The sequence below is a fragment of the Biomphalaria glabrata genome, chromosome 14 (genome assembly GCF_947242115.1).
Source record: "Biomphalaria glabrata chromosome 14, xgBioGlab47.1, whole genome shotgun sequence".
Lineage (NCBI taxonomy): Eukaryota > Metazoa > Mollusca > Gastropoda > Planorbidae > Biomphalaria > Biomphalaria glabrata.
Window position 1 is genome coordinate 14,638,951 of NC_074724.1, and position 14,445 is coordinate 14,653,395.

A 14,445-nucleotide genomic window follows, 5' to 3' on the forward strand; every position below is an offset into this window, starting at 1 on the left:
AAAATAAACAATTGTTAACGTTAAAACAGTTTTTTTTAGGGGACGACACTAGAAGAACATTTCGTGTGACCAGCATACAAATCGACCACCTATAATTGCAGTATTTAATGTAATATTATCGAAGTGCAGGGTGGATTTAAAAAAAAAAGTGTGACTCTTCGTTTTGGACACTGTTAGACAGTTAGTATTTTTAGTTTATGTAGAGACGCACCATAATGGACGGATTTTAAACACAACTAGTGACGCTATGTCTTAGAGGCTACTTGGAGACAGAAAATCAGTTGGTGAGTTGGTGATATAATTTCATAAGGGTAGTATGTATTTATGGACAGAGACATCGACTGTGGCCTTTTGTGGATTAAACCTTTATTTAAATTGTTCAACGGTGTTAGGACTTGTCTCTTGACGTGTTAAAACAGATGTGCTTGTTTGGTTGGGAGTTAATCACATTGAAATACACCCGCACAAGAAACCCAGGCATCTGCAGAGAAATCTGTCGTAATCATGACAGGCAACAATTAACTACAAGACAGGCAACAATTAACTACAAGACAGGCAACAATTAACTACAAGACAGGCAACAATTAACTACAAGACAGGCAACAATTAACTACAAGACAGGCAACAATTAACTACAAGACAGGCAACAATTAACTACAAGACAGGCAACAATTAACTACAAGACAGGCAACAATTAACTACAAGACAGGCAACAATTAACTACATGACAGGACAGATAAGCAACATCACAACACAAAATTAACAAATAAGCAACAAATTAGTTAAAAAATAAGTAGAAACTAATTAATTTTAGTTTTATATAAAAATGTACCAAATCTTCGACGAGTGTCCCGTGACAATACTCACACTAAGTAGAGAATTATATCGTTTATTATAAATTAGTCAAATAATAAATTAATAGATATTTATTTTATATGTACTTGAAAAGCTAAGTGGCAAAACACGTTGATCTCTCATCGTGGAGGCTTCAAATTTTAACTAGCAGACCTTTATTTTTTTTTTTTAATTTCTTTATAAAAAGGAAGCAAGGACACGTACCAGGTGATTGGTTAATTAATTGATTCAAAATAATGGGCCGCAATTCAACTCAATCCAAGAAAAGTTTATACATTGAATTAGTTATTTATAGTAGCACGAACTACTGTATTACGAAGTTTTCGTATTTTTGTTCTGTTGTGTACACCGTATGATAATGTTGCAACTGTTGAACATTCAAAACTTGAATTCAAGACTTGCGTCTTTAGAGTTACTAGCAAGAAATGGAAACTAGCTGTAGTTAAGAAATTGTTTCCCAAATCTGACGTCACCTTCACATACACCGTAAATAACAACACCATGAGCACGTTTCATCATGATCTGACCATAACCTTTGTGAACAGGACAGAGCTGGACACTGACTTTCTATGGCTAAAGATCGACGATGCTATAGTATCACAACTACATTTACCTCAAGGTAGGGGATTTAGTTTTGTTTTGCACTAAATTTTTATTTTAAATAGTGTTCCGTTTTCACGAAGAGGGAAAACACGGGGAAAAAAGAAAAAAAAACGTAAATACTTTAACCAGGAAACATCAGTCAGTGCTTTTATATTTTAAAGTTTCAGTTCAAGATGGTGAAGTCAAAAGACACTACATGATATTTGTAGTGACTGGTTTAGCCGTGTTGCTGACACTTTTGGCTTGTTGTGTCACTTGGAAATACTTTGGTACGTTCATTAATACTACTAATAATAAATAGTTATTATCCTTTGAGAAAATTAATTCTATCTCTGTGCTTAACACTTACAAAAATATTATTATAAGGAGCAATGGGAACATACGTCAGTACATGCACCCTAGATTCAAGTCAGCCTACATGTAAACGTAACGGGCGATGGTTACAACAAAAATGTGGATTTTATGAAATAATTAAATAGTAAAGGAAATAAAACAAAAAGTTTAGTGTCTTTTTTTTTCCCTCAGTGTCTCCTTTTTGTTTTTTGTGATATTAAAATCCTAAAATTCTAAGATGGTATTCTATGTTTAAATTCTTAAAAACTTTCTTAAGAAATTTTAGATCACGGAATGCAGCCACAAATGTGGTTATGATATCGTTGCGTTTTTTTAAGATTTGTAAGTTTATAAAAAAAAACAGTTATTTATTTATGGTAGAACGATTATTTTTTTAGTTTGAAATGTAATTTTATTACTAAAATCACACATACATAAAGACTACATGTGTGTATTTTTAAAACCAGGCAATACATTGAAGTCCAAATACACCTCATTAAGGTAACTGTTTACATCCTTTTGTTTTTGACAAATTTAAAAAATGCTGAAAGCTTAAAAGTCAAAAGTAATTTTTACATAGCTTAAACTTCAAAGATATATTTTTCTTAACTCTGAATCCCATTTCAAGGGTTAAGGAAATACTAAAAGTGGTATGATAATAAATTTAATCAAAAGCTTTAATGTCTTGATTTTGTCTTGCTTCTTTCAGATTGGTATATAAACAGTTATCGAGTAAAGAAATGTCCATACACCCTCGAAATTATGCAGGTAAAGTAACACGACTTTACATACATATTTGTAATTTATATCTAGGCTCTCTGAAAACAGTGCACTACATGATTATATAAACTCATGGAACTTGATAGCTCAGAACTCCCTAACCCTAACTCTAATAAAGCGAGAGCTATTCCTGTACAATTGGCAAGATTTAACACTGCAAATTCTTTACCGTAGATAACTGTACTGTCCTATACCCTTCTTACTTCTGTAGCCAAATGTACTGACCACTCAGTCTCGACCTGGACTTGTACTGGATCCTGTTGTGTTGCACCTACTCTGCACTAGAATCATTTTACCGGACTGAATTGTGAAGTTGTAATTTCACTAGACTCTTTCGCTATTGATATAGTGTAATGTTAACAACACAAATCTTTCCTATAGAGTCGCTACTCAGCATTTATCACGGGTGACCGTTTGCCTATCGTCGACACCACAATTTTAACAATATTAAACAAAAAGTCACGAGCTCCTATGGTCAAGCATGTACCGAATAGAGTCCAGAGATTTAATTAGGTATATATTGTGATAAATAAAGACAAATAGATTTTGGTGTGGAAATATAGTACTGGCATTATAATTTATAACTGATCCAGAGTCACTCTTTAACGAATTACCAGAAGGTCACTCTTTTAATTCATGCTACCTTGTTTTAAATTCACAAAAATGTACAATCTTCCCAAACTTTTTAAGGCGCAGCTGTCAAATAAGAAAAAAGTTCTCGACACCAAGATTAACCACAACATTGATTTTTGTTGCCAGACTTTCCCATTTATGTCCTTTATCAAGAAGAGGCGCTTCTTGTGTTAACGCTCGAGAGCCTCAACCGATGTCTGTATTTAAGCCCAGATCTAATAACACTGCCAAAGTAGACAAACTAAATACTTTGAAAAGAAAATAAATTAAGCTAGTTATTTTAAGCTTTCGTCAGCTCAGTCAGGGTGTCTAAATGTAGACTTCTGGTTGAAAGCAAATTCGTGATAATAATTAACTGTATTCTATAAGTCAAAAATATAATTATTCTTTTGTTTTCCAGCTGTTAGCTTATCAACAGAAAACACGGAAGTCCTGAAAAATAATGAATCAAAAGCAATGAAACGTCAATACGAGAACATCTCCCCAAACAACGTCTATACATCGCTCAGCTTTTTAGAGAGTCTAGACGAGAACAACTTGGCCCAAAGTCTAAAGAAATGTATGAAGCTGAACAACGAAAACATGGTCACATTCCAAAATTATAGGTACCAGAAGAATAGGCTTACTTCTGCACTATGTCAAAGTTTTAAAAGACAGATGCCTGATATTGGCCGTGGGCAAGGCAAAGACTTAAAGAAAACAAGATTATTCCATTCGTCTCTAGTTTCTAGTTCTGAAAATATAACGCTCAGGGATGAACTATCTTCTAGCAACAATGGCGGTGTTAGTGAAACTGTGAATGCTTATGTACATTTAAAGGGGAGCAATAAGGATATAAGAGAGCCAAGCTATATATTGGATGTACATCAAAGCTCATCAGAAGATGATTATAAGCAGATACCTGACCCGAAAGAATTACGCGAAGTAATGGTAAGTAATGAATGCAAGTGTAAAATTAGTCACTGCATTTTAGTTATAATTGTATTCTTATATAGGAAGCGCTTGTGGGTCTTCGAACACATCCTATTGGAGCAGATAATGAAACAAAAGAGTTCAGGTTCCATGTGGTCTTCTTACATTATAGAAATATTGAAGATGTTTGGCGCTTAGCTTCTGATCCGGGCGATCTATCTTAAAATGTCGCTGAATACTGCGTAAAAGAATTTCGGGATTTTCAGGGCGACTATTATAGCACTCAACTCTAATGGGTACCTGACATTAGTTGGATGATTTAAAGGCGGTTGGTGCTGGCTACACGACTACCTCGTTAACCGTGGACTACAGATGATGACCTTTACATTATATGTCCCACAAATATTAACGTCTAAAAGGGATATTTTACATTTTTATTAAGATAAATAACATACGTTTTTCCACAATTCAAACACAAAATTACCTGCATGGGTTCATAAATAATATCATTTATTTGATTTGTTAATGGCCAGATTTTTAAAGCAATCTTTTATTTTGTGTTGTTATTGCAGTCTCTTGGACGATACGTTAATGATGATGGTCTGATCTATATAAGTCTGTCCCATGACTACATCGGAAACCGATACAGAAGACAGAAGAATACAAAACATAGCAACACGTCTGCTAGCACAGAGGATGAGAAGGTCATCTACGCTGACATTAACTGGATCAATAAATGCTTGTCAGCTGAAACTAACCTTGATAAGTCCACCTAGAGAAGTAATTGGCCACGCGACTTAAAAACGTATTTTTCTTTTCAATGTTATATTAAATACAATATAAGTCAAATGTAGATAATGAGGAAATTGTATCAAATAATTAAGGTTGCTCTATGGATCAATAAAACAATCATTGAAATGAAATAAAAGAATGTAAATCTTGTAATTTTACATTGAGAATCAAGATAAAGCAAAAAAAAAATTATACTGATTTAAAGAGAAGATGTTGATATATTTGATGTATTTTATTGGGTGTGTGTGTGTGTGCTTGTGTGTGAATCTGCTAAAAACATCACTAGGATATCAGTAGTTGAAATGGAAATATGCCCCATTTTCTATAAAACAATAAACAAGCCAAACACACAAATATCTATCTATCTATCTATCTACCTATCTATCTATCTATCTATCTATCTATCTATCTATCAATCTATCTATCTATCTATCCATCCATCCATCCATCCATCCATCCATCCATCCATCTATCTATCTATCTATCTATCTATCTATCTATCTATCTATCTATCTATCTATCTATCTATCTATCTATCTATCTATCTATCTATCTATCTATCTATCTATCTATCTATCATCTACCTATCTCTCTCTCTCTATATATATATATATATATATATTTATTTATATTAGGTTCCGCAAGGCTTTCATTGCCGGAAGTGGTAATGGATGTAAGCACTGCACTAATGCTTCCTAATGGCATGCGTCTCAAATAGCGTCTGACAACCAGTCCAACTCCTGGCCTTCACGTGTGGCTCAGATATTGAGTCCGACGGAACTGTTCTCACTAACAGGAGAAGGGGCAAAGGCGAGTAATTGGCACCCAAACCAGTAAGCTTCGGGCAGGAGGCTCTCGTTAGCCATGACTGGCTACCCACCTTGGAGAAGGAAAACTCTGAATTCAAACCTCTGCTGTCTTGCAGCTATACCCATTCATGGGAAAGGCTTCTTGAGTCAACCCTGAGGAAAAATCAGACAGTTTGCAGCACCCAGTGCTACACCTTGGCAGAACCTGCGATGCTGCTGACCCCAAACTGTATCGGCACTTGCCGTTCCTTTGGATACATCAACTGCGTGGAGAGGGGGTAACTGATGTGACATCGTTCCGACCACAGCTACTGTCCATGAGATGATCAATAGTCGCTTAGCGACTGAAGGAGGCTGTAGAGATAAATATAAACAAATACAATATTTATACCGTATTTCTCAATGCTGTACTATTTCTCTCCCTTTTTCTAAACAAAACTTAATTTGATATTTACCAATAATTGACTCTGTTTTTGTATTGCCTTATGTATTTCTTCAACAATAAATAATTGTGCAACGTTTTAGCTTGATCCGAGACTGGGCAGATGGGGAAATAACGTGTACACTACACTCAGACTTGCTGGTTTAGGATACACACTAAGCCCAACTATATAGGGACCTGCTAAGCTTATTTATCTTGGAGAGGATAAACCTTTTCTTGATTGATCACCCGCTCTCTAACAGTGCTAAGCCAGTTATACAGATTGAAAACAAAAAATAATTGGGTATTTAAGATGTAATTACGAATACAACCAAATTATTTGTTTTTTTTTTTAATTAAAATAACTTTTTCTTTTTCTAAACAGAAACATACATCTAATTTGCTATTGGATTTTCATTAGGTTAATAATTGAATATGAGTCCATTGATTGGGACCACTCCAGAAATAATAATGGAGCTAGAATAGGTGCAAAATAAAGTCGTCCTATTTACAAGAAACAAATATTCGCATTAGACTTGAGAAACACAATTTGTATATGCACAAAATTCATAGACACTTCAAGGCAAAAGCATAAAGTAGAAATAATGCATGCAAGCAAAAACTAGAACAAAACCTAAAAAGATATTCAGAAAGAAATATAAAAAGAAGCGCATGTTTCATGCCAGATAACAAAGATGTGAAATTGCCTATTCTTACTAATTCGCGTTATTGTTTGAACTGGTAGTAGTTTTAATTGTATTATTATTACACACAACATGACTAGAGACAAGCATACCTATAGGACGTCAATAACATCTCTTTTTATGAAACGTCTTCAATAAAGGCTTCAATACAATAAACTCAAAGAAAAACAAACAATAGATGAACTTTCTCTTTCATCTGACAGCAAATTAAATGTTACCAAACGTAATACACAACATTCTTTGTATGACACCAATAAGAACATGGATGAACAATGTAATATCTCTCTAATTTAATGAAGATTATCTCAACTCTGTCTGTTTGTCTGTCTGTCAGGTCCACATTTTTTAATTATTGTTGATATTTTACTTTGTTTTTTTTTTAAATATAAAAAGGATATACATCTTAAGTTTAGATCAAATCATTAAAAAGCCAACTAGATTAATCAACACATTAGATCTCTTCTTAACCAACAGACCTGGATTAGTAGTTGATTATGAAATTATCCCTGGTCTATCAGACCATGAGATCATAACAATACACAGTCAGATAAAAGCAGTAGCCAATACAAAACCCAAAAGAAACATCCTACTCTGGAATAAATGTAACATGACACAACTACACCAAGCTGCACTAAACTTTCAACAAACATTCTTATTAGAAAAAGACATTAACCAACCAGTCGATGACCTCTGGAATTTCATTAAAAACCATCTTAAAAGCATTATAGAAAATCATATACCAACTAAATACACATCAAACAAAATAAATAAATGCTGGTTTAATAATAGACTAAAGAAGCTTTGTAAACAGAAGGTAAACCTATATAAAAAATTTAAAGAAACTAATGCAGAAAGAGTTTACAAAAAGTATATCAAAATTAAACACTTAACCCAAAAAGTAAGCAGACAGCTGCAGAGTGAATACATAAACAATGTAATATCTAAAGATAACAACAAAAACCTATGGTCATACATTAAGTCTAAGAAAATGGAAACAACAGGCATAGAACCATTAAAAGATGAACATAACATAATACATAATGATAATGAAACTAAAGCAAACATCCTAAACAAATACTTTGCATCAGCATTCTCAGCCCCAGGAGACAAAGACATATTACTGAATTTGAACCAAGTAAACAACATAGAAGATATAGTAGTACAAGAAAATGGAATTCAAAAACTATTAGCCAACACCAAACCAAATAAAGCTTCTGGACCTGATGGTATTCCAGCTAGATTACTCAAAGAACTAAGCAATTAGCTAGCCCCAGTGTTCAAAATACTCTTTCAGGCTTCACTTAACGAGGGCAGAGTACCAAAGGACTGGAAAGAAGCTAATGTCACCCCCCTATTTAAAAAAGGAGAAAAATCTGACCCAGGAAACTACAGACCAGTATCACTTACCAGCATCACATGTAAAATCCTAGAACACATAATATGTAGCAACATCATAAACCACTTAGACAAACATAATGTCCTCACACCATACCAACATGGCTTTAGGAAATATAGATCATGTGAAACACAACTAATAGGACTAATTGATGATTTTTCAAAAGGTTTAGATAATAGTGAACAAATAGATGCTATCTTACTAGATTTTTCTAAGGCTTTTGACAAAGTTCACCACCATAGTTTGCTTAAAAAATTAAAATATTTCGGCATTAATGGTCCACTGCATCAGTGGATTAAAGATTTTCTGATAGGGAGAGCAACAAACTGTAATAATAAATGGCTCTAAATCAACACCGATAACAGTAAACTCAGGTGTACCTCAAGGAACAGCCTTGGGTCCACTACTATTTTTAATTTACATAAATGATTTACCAAATTGCATTAGTTCAGGAACAAAAGTCAGATTATTTGCAGACGATTGCATAATATATAGAACAATAAAAACAACACAAGACACAGATATTTTACAAAGAGAATTAGATGAATTACAGAAATGGGAATCAAATTGGAGCATGTCTTTCCACCCAGAAAAATGTCAGTTGTTAAGAGTAACAAAAAAACTAAAACAAATTAATTCCACTTATCTTATTCATGGCAAACCAGTAACACAGACTAAAAACGCAAAATACCTAGGTGTTATAATAAATGAAAAACTATCATGGAATCCACATATTGATGAAACTACAAAAAAATCAAACAAAGCATTAGGATTTATTAAAAGAAATTTCTATAAATCAAATAAGAACATAAAACTAAAATGTTATTTAACCTTGGTTAGGCCAATAATAGAATATGCATCCTCCGTTTGGGACCCCTCAACTCAAGAAAACATTAAGAAACTGGAACAGACACAAAATAGATCAGTGAGATTCATAATAAACGAATATTCACATTTGACTAGAGTAACACCTTTAGTAAAATCACTAAATTTAGAAAGCCTCCAGGACAGAAGGCTCAAAAGTAAAGTAGCAATCATACATAAAACACTGAACCATAATCTTCAAATACAAAAACAAAATTTAATAAAATACTCTGAAAGACACAAAGATAAAGGTACATTCCTCGTCCCATATGCTAGGACAAATTTGTACAAATACTCCTTCTTCCCTAGTGCTATTAGAGCATGGAATGGGTTGCCTGAGCTAGCCAGGAAAACCAGTGACTTGGCAGAATTTAAGTCATTGGTTAATATGCATGACTAAATGCATGACGCGTAGGACGTAATCATCTTCTTTTTTGAAGTAACGTCTGTATTATATAAGATAAGATAAGAAGATAAGATTAAACTATTGAAATATATTGCAGTAATTTCGCGTTTTTTTTCTTTATATAATCTTTTTTAAAAAGTATTTTATTGTTTAAGATACATAAATGCTCTCGGGGAGGAAATGCTGTTGCCGCTGCTGATGCAGTAGCCGTGATGCTTTCGTTTTTCAACATTACTAACATTTTATTTGGTCACATAAGTGTGTTGATAGAATTAAACAGTATATATTACAGTTATCGTCTATCTATTATAGTGATAGCTAGTTTGTCAACCCCATTGTAAATAATTCAATTGGACACTTTCTATGCATAGTTCGATAACAATTCTCTCTATTACACTCTGTTGCTTAGTTCGATAACAATTCTCTCTATTACACTCTGTTGCTTAGTTCGATAACAATTCTCTCTATTACACTCTGTTGCTTAGTTCGATAACAATTCTCTCTATTACACTCTGTTGCTTAGTTCGATAACAATTCTCTCTATTACACTCTGTTGCTTAGTTCGATAACAATTCTCTCTATTACACTCTGTTGCTTAGTTCGATAACAATTCTCTCTATTACACTCTGTTGCTTAGTTCGATAACAATTCTCTCTATTACACTCTGTTGCTTAGTTCGATAACAATTCTCTCTATTACACTCTGTTGCTTAGTTCGATAACAATTCTCTCTATTACACTCTGTTGCTTAGTTCGATAACAATTCTCTCTATTACACTCTGTTGCTTAGTTCGATAACAATTCTCTCTATTACACTCTGTTGCTTAGTTCGATAACAATTCTCTCTATTACACTCTGTTGCTTAGTTCGATAACAATTCTCTCTATTACACTCTGTTGCTTAGTTCGATAACAATTCTCTCTATTACACTCTGTTGCTTAGTTTTGTCATCACGATCCACTTCAATGCCTCCCTAGTACCTGAAGAGGGATCAATGCTGCCCTCGACTTAAAATAATAAGGGAGACAATGAACGTTGCATTTTTTGGAAATACATTTGTTTGGGCTATTTCCCTTGCACTGGTAAAAAGAATAATTAAATTAATTCAACGAGAAATGAGTCAAATTCAACGACTTATACATCAACCGCTCCACATAGAAGCTTCATTTCAAGAAATATTCAATTAAACTGTAGGGGACAAAAATGGGTTGCAGACCACAGCGGACAACTTACATTTAAAGGTGATACTTTAGAAGGGTAGGAAAGACGACCACCTGTTCATATACTCGTGACACTGTGACATGCTTTATGTGATTCTAGGTGATTTTATGTTGTATCAACACTTAAATAAATAATTTATAGCTTTTATATGGCGCTACTTTCATGCTTATAGCATGCTCAGAGCGCTATGGTCCAATCTCAGTTGTGGACCAGTGGGAGGAGGGGGTATATGTGAGTAGGTTTTCCGTGCTGCCTTCAGGCACTAAGTAAACACAGCTCTGCTCCAGTCGGGTGTCGAAACTTGAGCCCTCATCATAGGTAGCCAAGTCATGCCAAGCGTACTTAGTCTCTCGACCACGCTTCCCACACTTGCACAAATGTAACACTTACAGGCACAAAGGTAAAATGCATGCAATGAACGAGGCCATTACAAGGTTTTCTGGAAAAGGAAAGCAACATATAATAGGGTGACAGTTTACACTAGACAGCTAAATGTACATGAACTGGCATGCGTATTGATCATTATCGATTGGAGGTGCTTAGTGAGATTGTCCTTTATCTCCGTTAGATTATCTTAGCAGTTGCTTGATGGCTCTCTAGCTTGTAAAGGACTGCTGCCTCTCGGCAGTGGATGTCAGACGCTAGGTGCTGGACACTGGTTACTGGGCAATGGTTAATGGGCAGTGGCTCTTATCACTGGACATGTGCAGTAGGTAGTAGTGGACACTGGGCGTGAAGCCGTTGTAGTGGCACTTATGTACCTGTTAAAATGGAGAAAAAGCTTCAAATGAAACAATCAAGCGGAACGAGTTTGTACCTGTCTCTTCGAAGACTTCTGGTAATAAATAATATATGTATCAGAGGCATTCAATGGGAACATTGTAATGATGAGACTTCTGGTAATAAAAAATATATGTATCAGACGCATTCAATGTGAACATTGTAATGATGAGACTTCTGGTAATAGAAAATATATGTATCAGACGCATTCAATGTGAACATTGTAATGATGACACTTCTGGTAATAAAAAATATATGTATCAGACGCATTCAATGTGAACATTGTAATAATGACACTTCTGGTAATAAAAAATATATGTATCAGATGCATTCAATGTGAACATTGTAATGATGAGACTTCTGGTAATAAAAAATATATGTATCAGACGCATTCAATGTGAACATTGTAATGATGAGACTTCTGGTAATAGAAAATATATGTATCAGACGCATTCAATGTGAACATTGTAATGATGAGACTTCTGGTAATAGAAAATATATGTATCAGACGCATTCAATGTGAACATTGTAATGATGAGACTTCTGGTAATAAAAAATATATGTATCAGACGCACTCAATGTGAACATTGTAATGATGAGACTTCTGGTAATAAAAATATATGTATCAGACGCACTCAATGTGAACATTGTAATGATGAAAACATAGTCGTAGTGGGGAACTGATGTCAGGGGGAGATAACACAGTAATAAAAAAAAAGATATAAATAGCAGAATAATAACAAAGGTGGTTATCAAGGGAGATGTCAAAATAATTTCTACATAAAGTACATGCTCACTAGTCAAAGTGAAAAGTAATGTTTACTGAAATAGAGAATAAAAGGGAGATAAACAATGATTGATTCATGAAACCATATGTTAATATGTACATTCACCTAAGGACAAAGTCTGAAGTATAGAAACTGACGTGACCAACTACAGTAACATCTCGTGGACAACTTGCTCGATATCAATTGGATATTGAAATATATAGGACTAGTTAATTATATGTTTAAAGAATACTCCGCAAAGGAGTTAAATATTTACAATAAAAACATTCTAAGTGAAATAATATTAATAGGGGATATTGTCATGTAATACATAATCTGGGGTACAATGAACTAATTGTTAGAATAATTCCCTTCCAAGGAATCAAATACTCATATATGTCTACGTTTTGGGTAAGAGGTAATTTATCAGAGATAAATTTGTAAGTGGTGAGTTGCCAAATGCTTGTGTTAATAATTAACACACATTCTAGCCTAAATTTAATGTGTTCAACCACTGAGGTATATAAATGTTAATGCTGGATTAAAAAAAAAATATGACTTATGATATTGAACAAACTTTTGTTTCTTCTGATGTTTTTAAATATTCATCCATTCATTACCATTGTTCTCCGCCGGTCTCCTTGGACTGTATTTTATTTTCAAGTACTCTTCACAACAGGAAGGTATTTTGGTGTCCGGGAAATCTGGTATGGGAAATGAGTTTAAAACATTCACTGCAACTAGCCACCATTTTGACAGTTTCGGTTACTTTCATACTTTTTAAAAAAAATTGACCTAAATTTAAAACGGCAGACTAGATGATTACACTGCAAGGCAAATACTGGGGGAATAAAAATAGATGATTACAAATAGAAAGGAAGAACTCATATTAAGTTGGCGTTTGCCACCGTGGTGTAAAAAAGGGATCGCTTTTGAGTTAAAAATGAGTGGGTGAATTACATTGCACACATTTTTAAAATAGTAGATACAGAGTCAATTCTCAGAACACAGTCGACCAAGCAGGGCCGTTCCTACAGATTGCGGGGCCCTATGCGAAACCGATTGCGCGGGGCCTAGTCTGGGTTGTGATAAGGAAAATAAGAGAAAATTAATATTTTGTATTAGAAAATAAATTCTTCTTTACATTGTATTAATCTTTACTAAGTAAAAATCACTTTCAAATTAGCCATCTACAGTAGATATGAGCTTTCTAACAAAAAGCTGATAAACATTCAGATCTGCCATTTAGATTTACTATCGATTAGAAAAAAATATCGATTTTTTTTAAGAGGTCGAGATAGATTTAGATCTATATTTGTATGCCAGGGACTATTAAAGTAAGTTAAGAATTTGAGCTTCTTGTTTTGGTTAAAATTCGCCTTATTATTACATTTTTATTAAATGAAAGCTGACAATGTCTTTTTTTAATAGTTAGTAGTATTGGCGTTTTCCATATTGAATGACACTCAGATTTGACAATTTTGTCTGTTTTTAAGGAGATTTGCATCAGTTTTCAGAAGTTTTAAATAATTTCAGGAGATTTTCATGACTTTTTTTTTCGTATATTTTACACTTTTAGGAAAATTCCAGAAACCCTGTAATAATACGTTAAAATGGTTTATTAGATATATTATACCTAGAATTCGAGCGGGGCTTATCAAAGTGAGGGGTCCACTGCGGCCGCATAGGTTGCAGTGGCCTAAGACCGGCCCTGCGACCAAATCAACATTGATGAAGAAATAAATTTAAAATATTCAACACATAACTGTCTTCAGTATAGTCCCTACCGCTAGAAAGATTTGGCTTCTGTGATGGTCCTAAAGTAATGTTCACTAAGTCTCTATATTCTGTTTTTAAAATAATGCCACTTTCAGTTTGTTCTATTTAGTGTTCTTAACTACTGCCAATAAGTGACAGGGGGTCACGTCTGCCAGGGTTTCATTAAACAAAAGACTTATTCCAGACGTCGATGATTTTTTTTTCTATATCTCTATCCAGATGTTCTTTAACACACCACATTGTATACAAACACATTGATACTGGAAATATTCTAAAAAAAAAGGATTGAAGAAAATCAAATCATATCCAACATTAACCTAAACTCCAAAGAAACATAATACCATGTAAAAATAACAATTTTATTATCTAGTATTCTACAATGGTTTCGTAA

General features: G+C 33.9%; 1 protein-coding gene across 1 annotated transcript; it reads left to right on the top strand.

Moving 5' to 3' along the window:
• The first annotated feature begins 1,187 nt into the window (after positions 1-1,187).
• LOC106059659 (uncharacterized) lies at positions 1,188-5,443 on the top strand. Its single transcript, XM_013217334.2, has 6 exons — positions 1,188-1,474; positions 1,620-1,727; positions 2,259-2,292; positions 2,501-2,559; positions 3,605-4,134; positions 4,689-5,443. Exons 1-6 carry the CDS (start codon positions 1,357-1,359, stop codon positions 4,890-4,892), a joined length of 1,053 nt encoding a protein of 350 aa, XP_013072788.2. The 5' UTR covers positions 1,188-1,356; the 3' UTR covers positions 4,893-5,443.
• Positions 5,444-14,445: the final 9,002 nt, after the last annotated feature.